The sequence below is a fragment of the Artibeus jamaicensis genome, unplaced genomic scaffold, assembly GCF_021234435.1.
Source record: "Artibeus jamaicensis isolate MK-2021 breed Jamaican fruit bat unplaced genomic scaffold, CSHL_Jam_final scaffold_916, whole genome shotgun sequence".
Classification (NCBI taxonomy): Eukaryota; Metazoa; Chordata; class Mammalia; order Chiroptera; family Phyllostomidae; genus Artibeus; species Artibeus jamaicensis.
Window position 1 is genome coordinate 31,705,979 of NW_026522059.1, and position 15,315 is coordinate 31,721,293.

At 34.9% G+C, this 15,315-nt stretch overlaps 1 protein-coding gene and 1 pseudogene across 2 annotated transcripts in view; one reads left to right on the forward strand and one right to left on the reverse strand.

The window, feature by feature from the left end:
• Window positions 1–583: 583 nt before the first annotated feature.
• DPY19L4 (dpy-19 like 4) overlaps window positions 584–15,315 on the reverse strand; it is a 71,832-nt gene continuing 57,100 nt past the window's right edge. For both annotated transcript variants that reach the window (XM_053661014.1, XM_053661013.1), the window contains exons 17-19: window positions 14,741–14,873; window positions 7,957–8,115; window positions 584–5,807 (exon numbers count right to left, since the gene is read on the reverse strand). In XM_053661014.1, the coding sequence (XP_053516989.1) occupies window positions 5,640–5,807; window positions 7,957–8,115; window positions 14,741–14,873 (460 nt within the window). In that variant the 3' untranslated portion in view covers window positions 584–5,639. The remainder of the gene's footprint in view (window positions 5,808–7,956; window positions 8,116–14,740; window positions 14,874–15,315) is intronic.
• LOC128626719 (eukaryotic translation initiation factor 3 subunit F-like) lies at window positions 8,376–12,152 on the forward strand (annotated as a pseudogene).

Consider the following 15,315-nt stretch of genomic DNA (forward strand, 5'->3'; position numbering starts at 1 on the left):
CTAAAACAAAAGCAAGCTAAAAGGACAGCTAGATCAGGAGCAGAACCATAGAAATGAAGATCTCGTGGAGGGTTAGCAACAGGGGAGTGAGAGGAGAGGGGGGGAGAAGGTACAGAAAATAAGTAGCATAGATGGTAGGTAGAAAATAGATAGGGGGAGGGCAAGAATAGTATGGAAAATATAGAATCTAAAGAACTTGAGACACATAGTCATAAACTAAAGGGGGGGGAATGGTTGTAGTGGGGGGGTGCAGGGTGGAGGGGAATGAAGGGGGGAATAGAACAACTGTAATGGCATAATCAATAAAATAAAAAATTTTTAAAAACTATAAAAAGAAATAGCAAGAAACCAGTGTAAAAACTAAAGTAAGAAGTATTTTGTGTTGAGTTTGAGGTGAATAAAAACCGATGGAAAAAAAAAGAAAGAAAATGGAACACAGCCACAGGATAATGTGGGTCACCATTAAGTATATGTGCAATGAGAATACAAGAATTCCAAGTTTGATTTTTAAGAAATTCTTAAGGTAGCTCAACAAACTCCAAGTAGAATACATACATATAGATCCACTTCAAACACACAGAGTAAAAATACTTTATTGGTAACATCGAATGTGAGTAACAACACAATCAAAATTAAAAGCATCTGTGTTTCAAAGGACACATCAAGGAAGTAAAGGAAATACACTTAATGGGCAAACAATGTGAATGAACATTACTCCAAAGAAGATATATAAATGACCATTAAGCACACAAAATGATGCTCAACATCATTTGTCATGATGGAAATGGGGATTAAAAGCACAGTGATGTACCACTGCACACCTACCAGGATGGCTATACTCAAGAAAAAAGATAATAGCAAGTGTTGGTGAGGGTGTGAGGAGATTGGAAACCTCATTCCTGTTGTAGGGATTATAAAATGGTACAGGCACTTTCAAAAGTGGTCTGGAAGCTTCTCAAATAGTTACCACAGTTATCATATGACCCAGAAATTCTACTCCTAGACATATACCCAAGGAAAATGAAAACGTATATCCACCCAAAAACTTATACACGAATGTTCATAGCAGCATTATAGCAATATAATAGCCAAAAAGTAAAAATAACCCAAACATTGATGAATGGACAAATAAACCATGGTATACCCATAAAATGAAGTATTATTTGGATATAAGAAAGGATACATACAACATGAATGAACTTTGAAAACATTATGCTAAATGAAAGAAACCAGTCACAAAAGACCAAGTATACAAAATATCATATGATTTCATTTACATGAAATGTCCAGAATAGGCAACTGCAGAGACAGGAAGTCTACTGATAGGAATTGTCCAAGAATGGCGTGGTTGAGGGTGACAGCCACAAGGTATGCAGCTTCTTTTTAAGGTGATAAAAATGTTCTAAAATTGTTTGTTGTGTAATTGCACAACTCTGTGAATATACTAAAAACTGTGCAACTGTACACTTTAAATGGGTGCACAGTATGGTATGTAAATTATATCTCAATAAAGATGTAACAAAAACAGTCTATATATAAATGAAAATAACTTTAAATTTTTTTAAAGAATTTTACTTTGGAAATATAACAAGGAGTGTAATTAAGCATGAAATAATTTCATTCTTGATAATAGGTACACATTACAAATATGTGAAGTAAACTAGTTGGTATCTCAACTCTTTTAAATAATTTATATTTTATTGAAATTATCTTTTATTCTTTTGCAAAGATATAACCTTACAGGAGGAATACATTTAATCTAAATGTTCATTGTCATAGATAAGATTCAGAAGTCAACATACATGATATCAGTTGTATTCATCTTTGTTAAACAGCTGTATAAAGCTATTCACAAAAAATGAAAGGATTCTTTAGGAAATATTTCAAACTATCAGGTTGGAATGCATGTTTCTTTCTGATACTATTATGCCACTAAATACAATGGTCAGATATTCTTATAGAACTGCACACAGGATTATTATATATGCCAAGCTTAAAATATTGCAAATTCTAAAAAACTCATAAACAGAAATGATTCAAAGATTTCTTGACACTAAATCCAGCAAATGTTGTTCTACAATGCCCTTTTTATCATGAAAAAGAAGTTTAATGTTTAGAAACCTTGATGGATGAAACATAGTCAAATCAAATATATTCTTTTTTAATTTTCACATCTAATTATTTAAATTGTTTACACATTAAAAAACTTAATAATGAGCTATTGTTTCAATAATTGTTCCATTTTACTTGCAATTTTTCAGAGCTTTAATTTTAAGACATATTGGCATCTAAAACTGTTAGCAAATAGCAAAAACTATTTTAAAAACTGGACAAATAAAGAGAGAATATTTTGAAGTATAAATCAGGAAGTAGTTATTTGTTTTACAAAAGGTTCTTAATTATACAGAATAATTCATAACATATGCCCTTTAAATATTAACACATTTCAAATAAACACACCAAAAAATCAAGTGACATACAACTTTTAGAAACCCTACAATTTTATAAAGAGAGACATCATAAAAGACATAAAAGACATCAAAATATTTTAACAGTTCAAAATAGAAAGGGCCAAAAGAGTTTATAAGAAACAAAACAGTTTAATTAGATGGCTATTTACTGTGCCCATCAAGAAATTCATAGTTTTTACAGCATATTTTTCAGCCCTAACTTGTAACACACTTTGACCTCCATTTCTGCTTTTCCTGGAGTCATTCTGGACTATGCAGAAGAGTAACAACATACGGGCAATTGGTGATTTGGGTTAATATCCTGAAAAAACATGCCATCTGTATGTACAAGGTAATAAAGAAAAACATTCTGAAGGACAATGCATACTCCCTAGGTTGTAAAACCAAACAGTCTAACAAAAAGCACCAAGATACAGATGACAAAAGATAGAAAAAATATAAACCAGCACATACTTTATCACATACCTTATCAGGTAAGTTTTATTTGTTGGCCTGTTTGGCATTTGGGAGCTAAATAAATGAATATAGCAAGCTAAAAATCCCACTGCTACCATAATAAAGATTTGTTCATTAGTAAAAATAGCTTAGGACTCTCTTGTGCTTATCCATGAGAAAAAAGTTACCATGATTTTCCTATGGGAAAGAAAGAAATGGATAATACTTTCTGGAAAATAGAAAGTAAACTTTGAAATGAAGAAGCTAAGGCACTTATTCAATGATTTTGCAATAGCAAGGGCATAATATGCTCTGTATTCTTCAAGAAATTCCTTCCACACAAAAACCATAAAGTTGCTCCTTACATAGGTCTTTATTGTCAAACCTAACAACTTGTAAGTTATACAAGTAGAATTACTTGCAGACTTCTTAATCATTTGTTACTCTATAAAGAAGTTAATTAAGTGCTCCTGCATCAAAGTTTTCTAGTCCTATTGTTTTAACTAAAGTTAAAATAGAAACAAATAATATTATGTCTCACATCCAGTATTATTATTTCTATGTTAAAGCTCACAATTCTTTTTCAAATGATGGTGAATGAAAAATTCATTATTTAGAAAATTCATTTAAAAGTTTCTCCAAATCTATTTTATTTAACAAGTTGACAGAAGCAAAAGCAACTAATGTGCCAAGAACAAAAATAAAACAAAAAACATACAACAAACTAATAATTCAGTATCTTTGATCATAATGTAAATCAATAAAAATTAATTAAATATTTCATAGTAGAAAACAGGCTGTTCGATTCCCCAAGGAACATGCAAGCTGACTTTTCAATCACAAGGTTTTACATGCTCTACTCATAAGTATTACCATGTGACTATTCACTATGTACTTAGGTAACTATGATAATATTTTCATAAGGCTTCAAGCTAAATATTAGTGACTCATTATTAAGATGTACAGAGAACTTGAAATATCCTGCCTACAGCTATCTTAATAGAGTTGTTAAAAAGTTACCTAAAAGCATGAAATGAAAACCAATTAAAGTATTGCCCCAGATACATGATTATATGACGCAGCCGTCACACAATTCTTAAGCTCCGAAAGGGCAAAGCAACCTAGAGCTAATCTAAGAATGAATGTGCTTCTGTACTTTTAAATATGTTACAGAAAATAAAGATAATGGAATGATGCTCCCTTCTAGTGTAGTGTAGCAAAACTGCAATTTTTACAGGCTCTAAAAAGTGAAAATTTTGAAAACCCATTCACTAAACAGATATATAAAACTAAACATGCACACCATCTTATTAAAGGGGCATATATATCCAGAATGTTTATAAAGCCAAAAAAATCATTTTAGATTTTCTTTTAATAAATGATAAAAAATATGAAAACATTTAACTTAAAGGAACACAGCATTTAGCCTGTGAAACTGTGCTGTGAATTTTATTATAACTGTTATTTTGTTCTTTATGTTGAAGACTGTATCATACTTTCATAAATAATAGCACTTGTTTTAATAATAAATACACCTGTACGCAGAGGTATGTTGAACAGCATCTACACATATCTCCAGAAATTGTTGCTCATTTTAGTGTACATGTATTCATTTTGCTAAAGATTTTTTAACCTAATTTTCAGTAGAAATCATGTGAATACTGTATAGTCCATATCCATATTTTAATATATTTTTAAAAAATATTTCATTTGTTTATCTTTAGAGAGAGGGAGGGAGGAAGAGAGGGAGAGAAACATCAATCGATGTGTGGTTCCTACTGGGAATCTGGCCCACAACCCAGGCATGTGCCCTGACCAGGAATTGATTGAATCAAGTGACCCTTTGGTTTACAAGCAAGGCACTCAGTGCACCAAGCCTCACCAGCCAAGGCTCTATATCCATATTTTTTAAAAACCTGAACATTCTTGTAAATGTCTGTTTTAAAAAATATATAGATAACAAGAGTTACTGTTTTATAATGATTAAATTGGTATCAAATTTATGAGCGTAAGTAACAAGAAGTAACTACTTAATAGTCATAAAATAATAAAATGCATTATCATGTACTATATATTACTAAGAAAGTGCTCACTTATATAAGCATTTAGACAATGAAAACAGTATCATGGAAAATCTGGATATATTTTTATATATATCCTTAGAAATCACTTTCTTTTATATCATTTCCATTTTAATTTAAATGCCACACGTTTTCACCTAACATTTAAATTAGTTTTTTATTGTTAACATTTCTGTTCTGTTATAAGCCATAATAAACTACCTTTAGAAACTGCCTTGAGGGTAAGAATAATTCTCTCCTCTATAATTATATCACATTAAGTGTATATTAAATGTTATGCTTGAGAAATATACTGAGACCTTGAACACATTCAAATTCAAGATCAATAGCATGATAAAGTGAAGATGTATAAGGAAATTTTTACGATAGTTTAGAAGGAGAAATCTTTAAAGACCATATAACAGTAAGAAAATACCTGGCTGGAATGACGCAGAGCAGTGCGGTCTGACATTTTACCGAAGGACAGTAAGGTGTGACCTTCCACTCCCCTCAGAACTCTGGATCCCATTAATGGCGGGGGCGGGGAAAGCAGTGGCAGTAGCAGCACTTCAAATGTCCATGCTCTGACTTCCGAAAGCATACCACACTGGTAGAAGAAAGTCACGTTTTACTTTAGATGGTGCAAGTCTTTGAAATGAGGGCTCTGCTATTTTCAAGACTGAAAGGATATCACAGTGTTGATTTTATATACAAAGTAGGATCTGTTCCAGTATACTCTAGTGAAATAATTCACGTATGGAGAATAGTTAATTTTGACCTCATGACAAAATCGCCCATATTTTGAGTAGGTTAACTTGTCATCATCCTCTTCACAAACCACCTGTCAATAGATATGAACGTAGAGTTAAAAAAACGCTTATTAAACATATGGGAGAAATGCAGTCAGTGTACAAATGACTACATTTCCATGGAAATATATTATGCTACACACAGACAACCTCACATCATTCAGCAAACCGTAACAGTCACCATGTGTACTAGACTTCTGAGCTTCCTGCTGACATGCAGACACTAGGTCAAAGTGTTCCCAATTTTAAAAAGATTTAATCCTAAAATTTAGAAGCCTATGAGTCCATAGTCCCCTACCATTCCTCTTAAGAACTTTATTATGAAGTCTACCAAGGCTAAGAAATAAATGTACAGGGTGGGGCAAAAGTAGGTTTACAGTAATTCATATGGAAAAGAATACAATAATTAATAAACAATAATATAAGAATAAACTCTGTGTTTCATGTACTCACAAATGTAAACATACTTTGCCCCACCTTGTATTATATTCTTAATGTATATTTAAATACCTGGTGTAGAACTGATTTACAATGATCTAGTAAGCAAGTAAATTTGGGGGACTTATCCAGGACAAACCTTTACATTCCCACCTCGATGATGCTCACTAAAGTACCTTAGCTAGCTTGAAGGATTTCCTATAAAACACTAAATGTTACTCTAATGCCTAAGAAAGCTGTCAGAGAGCCAAGTTTAATCAGAGTAAAAGAATAGATTAGCTTTAAATCTGTACCTGGCATTATATGAAAGTAACCTGATCTTCAAAATGGAGCAAAAAGGTAGCCAAAAATAGATTATAAAGAGTCCAGTAGCAGATACCAATACAGTAGCAATTACTAAATACTTACGATGGTTTTTGTTAACTCCTTTTTTAGAAATCATCACCTTCGAATATGTTTATTGAGTTGACAGATATCAATGGGGGGGGGGAGAGAGAGTGAGAAGTGAGAGAGAAACAATCTGTTGCCTCTCATAAGCACTCCCCTGCAATTTAGGTATGTGCTCTGACCAGGAATTGAACCCTCAACCTTTCAGTGCATGGGACAACGCTCAAGCCAACTGAGCCACCTGGCCAGGTCCCTGTTATCTTCAGTAAAATTCCATTTGGCACTAATTAAGCCAAAGATTACAGATATCAAGTATGAAGAGAGAAAATTCAAAACATATGCAGCAGAAAACAGTGTTTATATTATAAGTTTAAGGGGTCATGAAGAAAGAAAAAGGTGAAAATCATAAAAACTAACTTCTCAACTCCAAACTAGTCTGGGATAAGACAAAGAGCTAATTATTTAGGAAGGGACAAAAAACAAATCTTGGTTGCAACCTGAACAGACTACGCACCCCAACCTAGAGTGATCTAATCAACTTTCCTAAGGTCCTCTACCCCCAGCTTTCACAGGAGTGAAGGTGCCCTTTCCAGACAACACTCTCCCCTGCTGGTCTTCCCGGCTGCTGGACACACAACATGCACTGTAGGCCGAGAAGTGAGATATTTGGTAAAACAGCTCAAATTAATGAAAAATCAAGATGTAACTAAGTCCTAATGACTAAAGTGGCTCTGAATACACTGATTGTTGTGGATAATAGGGACTCAGTATAAGAACTGCCATAATTTAGTAAGCAATGTTCCTAGATATGTATTAAATTACAATAACCTCAATATAACATTGCAACCAAATGTTCTATAGATTATTATCAGTTAAAATCATCATTCAAATCCAATTATGCCATCTTGTTTTTCTTTAAATGCTCATTTTTTCCCCCAGCGTAATTTTGTATTGGTTTCACCTGAAAGTACAGCCTATCCTTTACAAAGTGTTCCCCTTGATATTTATAGTAACCACCTGGCACCATACATAGTTATTGTCATACATATTAGTGACTATATTCCCTATGCCGTACTTTACATCCCTGGCCAGCTTTTGTTTATAAATGTTGAACATACGTAAGAATAGGTAATGAATATGAAATCCATGTATTGGTAAAAAATCTTTTTGCAAAAATACCCAACTTTTCTTTTGTACTTTGAAAAAATACTTCAAAGTACTTTTAATAAGTTCCCCCATCATTATATAACTTTTAATTATATTTTTAGTTAAGTTCCAAAAATAAAGTTTGCAGATTACAAATTTAAACAAAGTCATTTTTCTCAAAAAGATTTACATTTCCAAATGGTTACTTACATGGCCATTCGCAATGTCTAATAAATCTTTAACCCTACAGCCTCGCATGGTTCCCACCTCATTGCAAATGGCATCCTCTACAATTAGGTAATTAGCTTTGTAAGATGTCAGTATTTTATAAATATCTTCAGCTGATCGCTTTGAATAGATTTGATAGATCTGAAAGAATACAATTAAAACAGTTATTTAAAAAGACATTTAAAACTTTTATTAATCAAAACTATGCATTAAGCATCTACCATGTTTGATATTCACAAAGTCTTGATTCCTGCCCTCAGAGAGCTTATATTCATATGCAATTAGCCATTTGTGTATCTTCCTTGGAGAAAGGAAGATACACAAATGTACATTCAAGCCTTTTGCTCATTTTCCCCCTAGCTTTATTGAGATACAAATAACATACAGAATGTGAGGCAGGGATGGGTGCAAGTGGAAGAGAGCTAAATGGTAATGGAAAAAATGCAATAAAAAAGAAACTATTAAAAACATATAACATTGTATAAGTTTAAAGTGTACAAGTTGCTCATTTAATACATTTAAATATGGTAAAATGATTACCACCATAACATTAGCTAACACCTCCATCATGTCACACAATTATCATTTATTTTTTGTGGTAAGAACATTTAACACCTACTCCCTTAGCAACTTTCAAGTATATAATACAGCTTTAATTACTATAATGGCCATTTTGTGTATTGGATCCCCAGAATTTATCCATCTCATAGGTGGAAGTTTATGCCCTTTCACCAACATCTCCCAATTCCCCTTCATCCAGATGCTGGCAAGCACCACTCCCTCTTTCCATGAATTTGACTTTTTAAAATTCAATATAGAAGTAATATCACACAGTATTTTTCTTCTCTATCTGACTTATTTCACTAAACATAGTGCCCTCAAGATTCATCCCTGTTTTTGCAAATGGCCTTTGTCCATTTTTAAATTGATTTGTCTTTTTATTATTGAAATGTAGTAGTTCTTTTAATCTTTTTTATTACCATATGTCAAAGGTTTTTTATGCTCATTTTATACATGAAAGAGTCAGCAAGGTTAAAAATAATTTGACCATTGTAACAAAATACTCAATGAGCCAATGATACGTAAAACTCAAACCCTGATTCCGTGGCATGTTTCATTACAACTTTCCTGACCTTACTAGATAATTATTCCAGACACTGGCCAAAGTCCCCGAGGGGCACAACTGTCCCAGGTTTGAGAACCACTGCCACAGGCAATCATGAAACAATCCATCACATGTCATGAATTATAGATAGTGTCTAAGTCAAATGATAGTCTAATTTATGGAGTTCAGTTTGAATTTTAGTTTGACAACAAATTTATTCAGTATTTGCTATGTACCAGACACCAGAGAGAAAGACAAAGGTTTGAAAAATACAGTTCCGTTTTCAAAGCCAAGTCATTACAAACCTTAAAACTCTAAAATGTTTAAATTTAATTACCATCTAATTAATACTCTGACCTTATTATAAGAGATTCTAAAATTCTCTATTAGTAAAAACACCAACCAAAAAACCCCTACAAAGTCATGTCAGAACTGGCTGGTTCAAATCCACAAAAAGTAAAGTTCAGGAATATGCTGCATATATTCTGTCCAAGCAACACTACCTTTGCAGAGTGCAGCAAAGGCTAATTAGAGACAGCTGTTGTCTCCCAGGTAAATTACTCTCAGGCAGATAGATCTCCCTATCTCTGATTTTCTCCTGCTTCATCTGTTCTCTCTGCTATAATCATAATGAACTCTATTGCTAACCCTCCATGTGATCTTCATTTCTATGGTTTTGCTCCTGATCTAGCTGTCCTCTTAGTTTGCTTTTGTTTTAGTTATGGTTCTTAATAACTGTGAGTTTGCTGTCCTTTCACTGTTCATATTTTTTATCTTCTTTTTCCAGGGTAGAGGGGAATGAAGGGGGGAAACAGAACAACTGTAATGGCATAACTAACAAAATATATTTTTAAAAATTCTTCAAAATTAATAAATAAATTATTTTATTATTGTTCAAAAAATAATGAACTCTCTAAAAGAGATCTAAGCATTCAATTCTCAGACTTATTAGAGGCTTTTGATAACTCCCAAATACCTCAAGGGTTAAGTCTAAATTCTTCAGCATGACATTCCAGGCCCTTCAGAATTTGTCCTATATTTTCTAGTTTCATGACCATACAAATTTCATGGCTCATGTTACTTTTTCAGACTCAAATCAAATGCAGTTTCCCCCCCAAGGAAGTTTCTAGTCATCCTCTGAAGACCAGATCAAGAGAATGTCCTTTATGGAGACTTGGATTTATGTAGGCAGAATTGATTGCTACTGCTTCTGAACTCTCTTTGTACTCTGTGTGTTTATATATGTTCATGTGCACACACATACAATTATAACTTAATAGTATAAGATAGTAACATAATAATAGCTAATATTTAAATTTTACTATGTTTCAAGCAAAGCACATCCTCTCATAGAATTTTCACAACTAGGAGGTGAGAACTATTATTTCCATATTCAGACCCTTGCTCAAAATTAAAGAAACTGAAGAAGACACAAATAAATGGAAAAATATTCTGTCGTCATGGCTTGCAAGAATTAATACTGTTTAATGCCCATATCTAAAGCAATCTATAGAGTCAATGCAATTCCTATCAAGATTGCAATGGCATTTTTTGCAGAACTAGAACAAATAATTCTAAAATTTGTATGGAACAACAAAAAATCCCAAATAGCCAAAATAATCTGTTATTTGTTTATTTATTTATTTGTTTGTTTAGAGGTGGGGGAGAGAAACATTGACTTATTTTTCCATTTATCCATGTGTTCATTGGTTGATTCTTGTATGGGCCCTGACGGGGGAGAGAACCACAACCTTGGTGTATGACACTCCAACCAACCTAGCTACCTGGCCAGGGCACCAATATAATCTTGAGAAAGAACAACAAAGTTGAAGGCATCACACTCCCTAATTTCAAAGAATACTACTAAGCAATAGTAAACAGATCAGTCTGGTAGTGGTATAAAAACACACACAGATTAATGGAACAAGAATAAAGAGCCCAGAAATAAACCCACACATATATATAGGCAACTAGATTTATAACAAAAGAGTCAAGAATATACAAGAGGGCTCTCTTTCCACAAGATGGCCACACCAGCAGTACTGGTGAGTGCTCCACTCCAGCCCCGGCTGAAGCCCCCCACCTCAGCTCCAAACCCGGCCCAACCTCACCTCCAGAGTCCGTCCCAGCTCCAATCCCAGCTCCACTCTCATCCCCAGACCCAGTGGCAGCAGTGGCTACGACTGTGGCTCTGGCCCAGACTCTGGCCTCAGCATGGGCCCCGGGGCAGACCTCAGCGCAGTCACAGGTCGATCCTACTCTACCAGGCCCCTTCCCCAGCAGTCAGGTGGTCTGGCCACACCTGGTCATTTTGGCCTCCCTCACGGACAGCTCTGAGCGACACAACAAGGCCGCTGCCCAAGATATTGGGCTGGGAACCATGGACAATCACTCAGTGTAAGTCACCAACTGCCTTTCAATGCCACACAATGAGTCAGAAGGTGAGGTGGCTGTTGACATGGAATTTGCTTACAACAATGTATGAACTGCACAAGAAATTCTCTTCAAATGAGCTCATTCTGAGCTGGAAAGCTATAGGCCATGGCATCACAGAGCACTCTGTGTTGAGCCACGAGGGCTACAGTTGGGAAGCCCCAACCCCATTCACCTCACTGTGCCTCTAGAACAATCAATGAGCATCAGGGCTTACACCAGCACTTCAGTGGGTGTCCCTAGCGGGACCGTGGGGGTGATGCTCATACCTCTGACAGTGAAATGTATGTACTATGACACTGAACACACTGGAGCTGACCTTATCATGACAACCTGTTTGAGCCCTAACTGGGTGATTGGATTCTCAAGTGACTTGCAGCGAGTGGTAGATCATGGGCTCACATCCAGGATGCCCTAGGCATAGTGTGGAAGCATACAGATGACAATGGTCTGGAAAGGTTTCAGCTGACAATACTGTGAGCTGCTTCTTGATGAGTCGGGTTAACCAAGTACCCGAGACAGTTGGTTATTTGGGTGCTGGTAACCAAATATCCAAGACCATGCTCAACAGCAACATCAATGATCACTGATGGTGATCTTCCTAGCCCATGTCACACAGTCACAGATGAGGAACTTGTAACCCTCTGAATGGGCCCCAAGCAGCACTCCTTCCATTCTGGCCCCAGCTCTAGGATTTAGAATGGACTGAAATGGAAATGGCCTCTTGTGGTTTGAGTCACCCTGAGTGAGTCAACTGCATGTAACCTAAATAAACATAGCCTACTTTTTGTACGTGAAAAAAAAGAAAAGAATATACAATGGGAAAAGGACAATCTTTGCAATATATCATGTGGGGAAAACTGGACAGCCACATGCAAAAGAATGAAACTAGGCCACCATCTTATACCATACACAAAAATTAATTCAAAATGGGTTAAAAACTTGAATATAGGACCTAAAACAATACAATTCCTGTAAGAAAGCTTAGGTGGTAAGCTCCTTGACATTGCTCTTGGAAACGTTTTTTGGGGTCTGACTCTGGAGGCAAGGGAAATAAAAGCAAAAATAAACAAATGGAACTATATCAAACTAAAAAGCTTCTGCAGAGTAAAGAAAGGCATCAACAGAACAAAAGGACAATCTACTGAATGAGAGAGGATATTTGTAAATAATACAATGGATATGGGGTTAATATCCAAAATATATCAAGAACTCATACAATTCAACGTCAATTGAAAAAAACCTGATTAAAAAATGGGCAGGGGATCTGAATAGACACTTTTCCAAGGACATACAGATGCCCAACAGGTACATGAAAAGATGCTCAACATCGCTAGTCATCAAGGAAATGCGTATTTAAACCACAATGTGGTATCACCTCACACCTGTCTGCATGGCTATCATCAGAAATGGGAGAAATAACGTGTTGGTGAGCATGTCGAGAAATGAAAATCCTTGTGCACTGTTGGTGGGATCGTTGATTGGTGCAGTCACTATGGAAAACAACATGGAGATTCCTCAAAAAATTAAAAATAGAACTGCTGTATGATCCAGCAATTCCACCTCTGGGTATTTATGTAAAGAAAATGAAAACACTAATTCAAAAAGATATCTGCAACTCCATGTTCATTACAGCATTATTTACAACAGCCAAGACATGGAAACAACCTAAATGTCAATCAATAGATAAACAGCTAAAGAAAATGTTGTACATGTATATAATGGAATATTACTCAGCCACAAAAAGGATGAAATCTTGCCACTGCAATAACGTGGATGGACCTTGAGAACATTATACTAAGTGAAATAAGTCAGATGGAGAAAGACAAATGCCATAAAACTTCACTTACATGTGCAATGTAAAACTAACACCACACACACAGAACAGACAATGGTTGGTGGGCAAATGGGTGAAGGGAGTCAAAAGGTACAAACTTGAAATTATAAAATAATGGGAGTGTAACGTACAGAATGGTGACTATAGTTCATAATACTGTTCTACATATTTGAAAGTTGCTAAGAGAGTAGACCTTATAAGTTTTCAGCACAAGAAAAACATTTTTTTGCAGCTCAATATGGTGACAGATGTTAACTAGACTTACTGTGGTGATCAGTTTGCAATACACACAGATATCAAGTAATTACTTTATATACCTGAAGCTAACATAATGCTATATGCCAATTATGTCCCAATTTTGTAAAAAAAAAAAAAAGGCATTGTGGAAATGCCCCCTGTCCAAAGAAGGAAACTTGCTCCAGGTAACAAAGCCAGTATATGGCACAGGTAGCATTTGAGTCCAGATACTCTAATTTCAGAATCTGCATTCTGAGAGTCTAACCTCACATTATATAGTTTAGCTTCCACGCTGCTTTATTCCCTCCTTAGCTTAGAGTATACATAAAAACTATGTGATGTTCTCTTAACACAGTCATCAATTGGAAAACAGAATGTCTGGAACTCAGGTTTACTTAGTCATTGTCTCCACATACAAAGTTACCACTTATATCCATACCAAACACTCAAAATGATAGCTTCTCTTGACATTAAGTAACTAGATTCCGTTCTAATATTAGACTAAATATAATAGCCCATACTGAAAAATAAATCACAGTGTAATAGAATTTTAGCTTAGAAAATCAGAGTGTATCAAGACCTTAATCAACAGTGCTCCTTCAATAATTTGATTGAGAACAATATTTTCAAAATTATGTTACTCTTTGTGAAATGTTACACATTAGTTCCCTTGAAACTTGGTGGAAAATTAAATGTTTCTCCAACAAACGTACCTATACTGTTCATAAAACCTTTGATATTAATTTTGGCTCTCCTCTTGCTTAAATGCATTATGCATCTTTTAAAAAACTAAAGCTAATTAACCTCTCTAAAATTATTTGGATTTTCCTAGCTAATCAGGAACATATGCATCATTACAAAACTGTATTAAAATAAAGAGTGATGTTAAAAAAGATCCAGATGTAGAATCTACAATGTCTTACATTTTCTTCTTTTAAAAAGACTTTTATTAATTTATTATTTTTGAAGAGAGCAAAGGGAGGGAGAGAGAGGGTAAGAGTCATCCATTGGCTGCCTCTTGCATGCCCCCAACTGGGGACCTGGCCCGCAGCCCAGGCATGTGCCCTGACAGAAAATTGAACCAGTGACCTTTGGCTTTGTGGGACAATGCCCAACCCACTGAGCCACATCAGTCAGGGCATAAAATGCCTTACATTTTCATTTCTCTTGAGAAGATCATCGTCATTGTAAAGAGGCAAGCTTGTTACCATCCATCCAGTGCATAATTTAATTGCACCCATTAACTGTGGACTCCCTGCAAACACAGCTGCAACTGGAGCTTGCCTTCTGCAAAGAAGCACACAGATTAAGACCCTGGAAAAGTAAATATACTATTTAGATCACTCGTCTACATCAACTCTGAATTACCCGGAGACCTATACAACGTGTATTATATACTTAAGTTTCAATGTCAGCTTTCACTTCATTTCACTTATGGACTCATTCAAAACAATTAAGCACCTATTATGTATCAAGAATGATTCTGAGTGCTGAATATATAGAAATGTTTTAAAGGGGGAGTGGAGATAAGATCCTTGCTTAAAGATAATAAACATCTAAGTCAGGTGGTAATAATGCTATTAAAAAACAGTATAGGGTAATGGGACATAGTGACAGGAAAATACCATTTTATACAGTATGATCAATTCAATGGTGATACTGTAAATTCTCAAATTTATCTTCTTTACAAATATTAACCGCCACAATTAAACTCCTTCCAGATCCACCT